The following is a 6,792-nucleotide window of genomic DNA, read 5'->3' on the forward strand; positions in this document are numbered from 1 at the left end:
CTAGAGATTGATTATGGAGCCACAAATTCTTCCAAGAATCATATTTGAATGTCTCAAGTATACATTTGATCCTTTCTTTTAGTTCTTTGATAGCTTGTTTTATGTCTTTGAAAAGTTTTATCTGCTTTCAAGTTTTTGTCTAAGTTTTGAAAAAAAAAATCATTTTTGTTATAAATTACAACAATGAGTAGTCAGAGCTTAGTGGGTGCAGAGAGGTCCCAAAAGTATAAAATTAAAAAAGGGTCTCCTTTATGGAAGTATACAACAAGATTTCAATAATGTCTTGGGGGGGTTTATACGGAAATGTGATTTTTGTAATACCCAATATAAGAACTTCTATTAGCGAGTAAAACTTCATTTTGTAGGCCCTGGGGGTAAAGGGATCAATGTGCAAGGGTTTAGAAACAAAAAAGAAGGGGTTACTTATTACAATAATAGATAGCATCTATTATTAGTTAAAGGTTATCTATTTGTAATTTATCATAAATATAAAATATTTCTAATATTTAGTGAAGCTGTAGATAGTTGTTTGTTATCTTCTAGCTAGAATAGAAAGTTTTTATTGTTTACGATCATTTCCTAAGGAAACATCATTTCTATCTTTTGTATATATTGAGCTCTCGGTCTTTGTTAATATTAAGCAAGTATTTTACCAATTACTTCTGTAATATGGTATCTGAGCATGGTTGAATTATTTTTCGAAAATACAAATTTCTTATTGAAATTTTCGAATCTTATTTTTGAAATTAATATTTTGCTTATTTACCTGCTTCAAAAATGCCTAGGTTCAACTAGGGTGTTTTGGAGACCAATCTCTACAAAAAAAATCACAACTAGAATTTTTGCTTAAGTTTTGGCAAATTGCAACTTTTTTTTGCAGGTCAATTCAAATGGCGACTATTTTTTCTAAAGTTTTGGCAAATCATCTAAAGTTTTTTTTGGATGACATTTACCCACTCAAAATCGCGAGTTTTTTGGTGATCTCCAAGGTCGTTTCTACTTTGATCTCTCAGAAATCGCGACCAAATACTCATGAAAAAGGTTGTTTTTAGTGACATTTTCTCTACAGACAGCTTTGCCTCATTCACGCGCCTGTGACTACAAGTTTGTGTCGTGCTTTGAGTTCATCTTCTCACCTCCATAGTCGTCTCTTCTTACAAGTCACTCTCTGTGGAAAATCGGCTTAGCTACCGGGTTCGGACCTTGCTGCCCAGATTCGGGTCTGGGTTCGCGCCTGGGTTTGCTGCAGGTCCGGGCAGGGTCTTTAATTTGGACTGTGGATCCTTAAATTCTCACTTGGGAATGTAAAGGACCCCATAGCATTGGAAGGGAACGCATCAAAAAAGAGAAAATAAGCATTTAATCAAGCGAGAGATTCACATTCTCAGAATTATTTAAGTAGACAATAGTTTATATCATAGTTACAAGTCCTGAACTCGTCTCAAACTTGGCAAGCTAGTTTCAGACTTAGACTCGAGATCTGAACTCAGCAAGGACTTGGTAAATCGAAAAACCCAAGAAATTCAAAGATTTTTAAGGATTTAAAGCTTTTTACATGCATCATTTAGTCAATAAACATCAAATACATAATAATTGAGATAAAAAGGAAGCTACTTTGCACACAAAAACAATTTTATATAGATCACATAAATATAAATGTGAATTTTTTAAGGCAATGAGTAAACCAAAAAACACATTAGAAATATAAATAGTGGCAATGTTACATGTCTACAATATTCATGGACTATCAAATCCTTGGAATCAAAAGTTCAAAACATATATCAAATAAAAGCTAGAGCCTAGAAGACAAAGGCTCATAGCGGCTTATGCATTCCTGGTAGTACGCCTAGGATTATGCTACAAACTTGCACTAACAATCAACAATCAAAATATGAGAGCCAATCAATTTGCTAATCTATTTTATAAAAACCTCAATCTTTGTTAAGGTTAGGGGTGTGCAGGAAACAAAGAGAGATTTGCCATCAATATCCTTATATAAGTGAGGTTAATGCTTTTTATTTTGACTTGTCCTTTGAGTTCTTTCTCCCCTGTTATATTTTGTTTAATGAAATTTCATGTATGCTAATTAAGTTCATATGGCATTCATATTATCATTTGTTCTTCCTTGTGAATTTTGTTGGCCACTAGAAACTAGAAAGTGTGTTCTACTCCTTTAGGAAGGACATATGCTGCTCTTTTAGACACTATATACGGACTGAATATTTATAGTGTCCGACAGTGTCCAAAGAGGCCTTGGACTTGGCAAGTCCAAGCATGACTTTGTTGGACTCAGCCTAGTCCTTGTCCAAACCCAAAAAAACTCTAGAGCCCAAACTTGGCTCAGGACTCGTAGAGTCTTGTAACACTAGTTTACATATTGATCAAGTATTTTGGTATGAAATCGAATGCATGGCATTAGGATTTGATTGACTTGTTACATCTCTTCCATTTGATAGGTAGTAGAAATGTATGAAAAAAACATATGCTTCAAAAATGTATATATATGCATAATTAATTATGATAAAGATTCCCTTAAATCTTTCATTGTACATATAAGGGATGCAAGTCGCACAAGGTTCCATTCAATGGAGGAATCCCAAGTGGGGCTGGGAGGTTGAATGGCAGGTATCATTTCATGCTCTTGAGCTTAATGGATAGGCTCAAGGCGCCTTGTATGATCTACCAAGGTGCTCCATAATGTGGATGGGTTGTTGGAAAAATCCCACACATACATTATGTAAAATTACAGTGTAACATAGGGACTCACACCCCACTCCCAAACCTTAAAGTACCCGTCCCCAAGACGTCCCCACAACAAGTACTTGAGTACCCAAGTACCCCCACCTCCGCCATTCCACAACCATGTCACCGTTGGGATGGGTACTCAAATTTCTATTTAAATTTTTATTTTGGAATGTTACTATTGCGTATGTAACATGTTATTATGTTGAATGTTCAATGGTTCTAGTTCATGTTGCAATTTTGCTATAATCAGGTATTTTAATTTGGTATGTTCTATTGAAACATCATTTCATAACTAGCATTTCAAGTTCTATATGTATACTATACAACACCCATCACTGCCCCATTCTCCCCTTGTCACTGTCCCCTGGTCATCCCCCCACTGTCCTGAAAATGAGGGCCATTTCCCCCTGTCCCAAAAACTCATCCTGACGTACCCCAGTACTGGTGTTAAACTGGTAAATTATTATGATAATTAGAATTCAATTTATTACATGGTTGGTTATATGTTTATTCATCTTTCAAAATGATAGCTAACCTAGTTGCAGGTTCTAAATCAATATATAAAGTTGACTATTTCCATTCCTGAATATAATCCATACCTTACTTGGAAATTTTAGGACAAATTAGAGTAAAGTCCCAATAGGGGACATAACAATTAATCATAAATTTAAATATAAAATTAAAAACTATTGGTAAATTCATAAACACAGAGAAGAAATTCCAATTTATTTGTATGAATCCTGTCCATGGTTTTTTCTTCTAACATTTATGAATTATTCAACACTTCATATTTCTTTAGTTTTCCCAGTTAATTCAAAAGCTTGTGATTAAATCACTAGTTATCCCCAATATTTTTCTGCATGGAGAAACATGTTCAATTGAATAAAGAAGTGATCAATCACTGACTGATCCAAATAACTCCATATTTATGTTGAGTCGTTCCCAATGTTTTCTACATTGAATCATGTTCCACATAATTTCTTAAGTTTTTCCTTGCCATTCATCTTGTTAAAGTTTTATTACTCATAATTTCTTAATATTTTCCTTGGCATTCATCTCGTTAAAATTTTATCGCGTTGTAGTGCTGTTGATGGAGCTTCTGAAGGCAGCTGGAGGAGATGAGTGTAGAGGTTTTGTTGGGGGTTGGGGTTTTCTTTGCTATGAGGCAGTTTCTAGGGTTTTAATATTGCATGGGTTTCTAGTGGCAGATATTTAAGCTCTTCCTGATGCTTCAAAATGGATTCTAAGGTTCTTCAGCGTCAAGTCTTTGTCCTGTTTTTGATCTGGATCTTGCGGCTCTGTATTGGCCTTATACAAGTCGAATGTTTTGTTCATGGCATCTTCTGTATTTATTACTTTTATATCGTGAATGATTAGGAGTTTATTCTTGTTCTCAATATATATATATATACCTGAAATCGGTTTCTCTCTAGCACTTTTCAGCTGCTCATGGTTATGTTGTAACTATCTTTTCAGTAACAGGAAGGCTATACTTGCAAAATGATCTGTATTTCAAGGATAAAATAACAATCTCAGATTATCTGTATTTCCAGGATAAAATAACACTGCTTCTGTGTGATTACCGAGAATTACTGGAGTTTCACAAATTCAACAGAATCATATCATGGTAAGCTTCAAAGAAATAACTCTGGAGCTGAACGAGCTAGCCACTTTATTTTTTAATAATTATGCACATGCTAAGTTTACCAAATTCATTTTGTCAAAAGTGAAATGCTAGAAAATGTTGGACACGAGTTTATGGAGGAATTTTTCGGCAGATGTGAGTATCTGTTGGCGGAAGGTGGTCTTCTTGTTTTGCAGGTTGGTTCTCACTATCCTTTCTTCTTTGTATCTATTATTTTTAATTTGGATGTCAATATGAGAAAATATCATATTTTGCTGCAAGTACCTCATTTCTACCCTAGACTATATCAGACAAAGGAAGCACTCACAATGACAATTTTGACAAATTGTGAAAACCGCTTCCTTTTTTAGCTGGCTCGGTTTCTACTTTTCAATCATGTGATTGATTTTGTATTCATCCCATTCTAATCTTTGGTAAAATCAATCAACAGTTTATCTCAATACCTGATACAAGATATGATGAATATAGAAGAAGTTCTGACTTCATTAAGGAATATATATTCCCTGGAGGATGCCTGCCTTCGTTGAGCAGAGTTACCTCAGCCATGGTAGCTGCATCTGGACTATGGTATTAAAACTCGCTATAAAGCTCTGTTTTCAATCAGTTTGATTGTTTCTAAGAAAAAAACCAAAAGGCCCTACATGGAACATCCATTTCACTTCAATCCCGTCTTACTTTGATCAAGAATTAAGGAAATCTTGGGCAGAGCCCTTTTAAATTTAACACTAATTTGCATTGGTTCTGGTGGAATCAGCGTGGAGCATGTGGAAAATATAGGCATACACTACTATCAGACTCTACTGCTATGGAGGAAAAACTTTCAGGCACATCGCAGGCAGGCTTCATTACCCTGCCAATTAAATAGTACAGAGAAAATCGACAGGAATATGTTGTCATGTGAGTTTTGAATTATTTGAAAAATATTTACAATTGCATTGCTTGTTTGTACAGCGAGATCTTAAAGCTGGGCTTCAACGAACACTTTATAAGGACATGGGACTACTATTTTTTATACTGTGCGGCAGGATTTAAGACTCTTACCTTGGGAGACTATCAGGTGCGTCTGTCTATTATAAGAAAGACGATGTTTTTACTCAAATTTTCGAACACAAATGAAATAAAAAAATCAATTATGAGAAAAAAAAATTATTGATGTCGAATCTATTTGTGTGACTATGTCTGAAGTATATTTGCGAACCTGAGCAGGTGGTATTCTCCCGGCCAGGCAATGTTGAAGCATTTGAAGACCCATATTCACCCATCCCATCAGCTCATTGTATTGAAACTTTGTAAGGGCATCTGAAGGGCACTGTCTACGATATTTGCAGCGGCCATGCCCATCGATGCCATCGCTTACATCGCTTCCTACCACCTTCAGCACAGCGATGACAGTTATAAAATTCATTGGTAACAGACGACTAAATTATGCCACAAATTTTGTCAAGTCCGCATTCAATTTTATAAGAATCGGATCTGGTATATTTTTACGTCATTTAATTTTAAACTTTGTTAACTGAGCGCTAATTATTCAATTTTAATTTAAAGAATGTTATTACTAGCACCAAAGGTGCAATGTGTATGCTGATAGTAGCATTGAGAGTAGCATATGTTGTACAATTTCTTTAATTTGACAGAAGAATAATCTTTTTTTGTTGTTATCGTTTGCTTTGCTAATTGTTTGGATGATGTCTTGTTTTATTGATTTGAACAATTTGTAACAAATGCAAATCATCAATCTAAAAGCTATCAAAAAATAGTCGTGCCCTATCAACTTCATCTACATTATTCCACTCAAGTCTATACATATCAAGTGCATTTTTTATCCAAATCACTCTGTGTATATGAGTGCTTCCTCCATGTTATTGTTGATGGTTTCAATGTGTTGTTTGTTTGATAACATCAATAGAGAAGTATAAACAAACTTCCGTTAACCTAGGTTGCATATAACGTACAGATCCTTTTGGAAATAGAGTGGAAAATTCCATATCCAACAAGCCCTCGGTGTTATATTCATTTACTAGACATGAATCTATCTCTGGCTAATCTATTATATCACTTGAATTTCCTTCAAGTTGCAATCTTTGTTTTATGATTTGTAGTCCAGGAGCAATTTTTATTGGCTTACTAATAAACGATGTTGTGTATGTTGTGCTAATTTCATTATCATCTCCATCAATGTCCATTTCCTTGATTTCCAATGGTATGTCTTCAATTGTCTCAATAATTTTAAGCATATTGGATACCTATGTTCTTACTTCAGGGATCTCAACCAGATGATATACATTAATGGTGACATCCTTATAGTAGGGATCATATTTGATCGTTAATTTGAATGCATCTATAATATGGCTCCTACAAACATAACAATCATAAGACTAACCTATTGTATGTAATCTTTGAAC

At 34.6% G+C, this 6,792-nt stretch overlaps 1 protein-coding gene across 1 annotated transcript in view; it reads left to right on the forward strand.

The window, feature by feature from the left end:
* LOC149529552 (uncharacterized) overlaps positions 1 to 6,048 on the forward strand; it is a 246,065-nt gene extending 240,017 nt beyond the window's left edge. The window contains exons 19-24 of the mRNA XM_089808557.1: positions 4,299 to 4,372; positions 4,473 to 4,566; positions 4,821 to 4,957; positions 5,145 to 5,225; positions 5,342 to 5,447; positions 5,597 to 6,048. Of these exons, the coding sequence (XP_089664683.1) occupies positions 4,299 to 4,372; positions 4,473 to 4,566; positions 4,821 to 4,957; positions 5,145 to 5,225; positions 5,342 to 5,447; positions 5,597 to 5,683 (579 nt within the window). The 3' untranslated portion in view covers positions 5,684 to 6,048. The remainder of the gene's footprint in view (positions 1 to 4,298; positions 4,373 to 4,472; positions 4,567 to 4,820; positions 4,958 to 5,144; positions 5,226 to 5,341; positions 5,448 to 5,596) is intronic.
* The last annotated feature ends 744 nt before the right edge of the window (positions 6,049 to 6,792 follow it).

Source organism: Cupressus sempervirens, chromosome 11, assembly GCF_028749045.1.
Source record: "Cupressus sempervirens isolate cs-2001-9-10 chromosome 11, ASM2874904v1, whole genome shotgun sequence".
In the NCBI taxonomy this organism is placed as follows: Eukaryota; Viridiplantae; Streptophyta; class Pinopsida; order Cupressales; family Cupressaceae; genus Cupressus; species Cupressus sempervirens.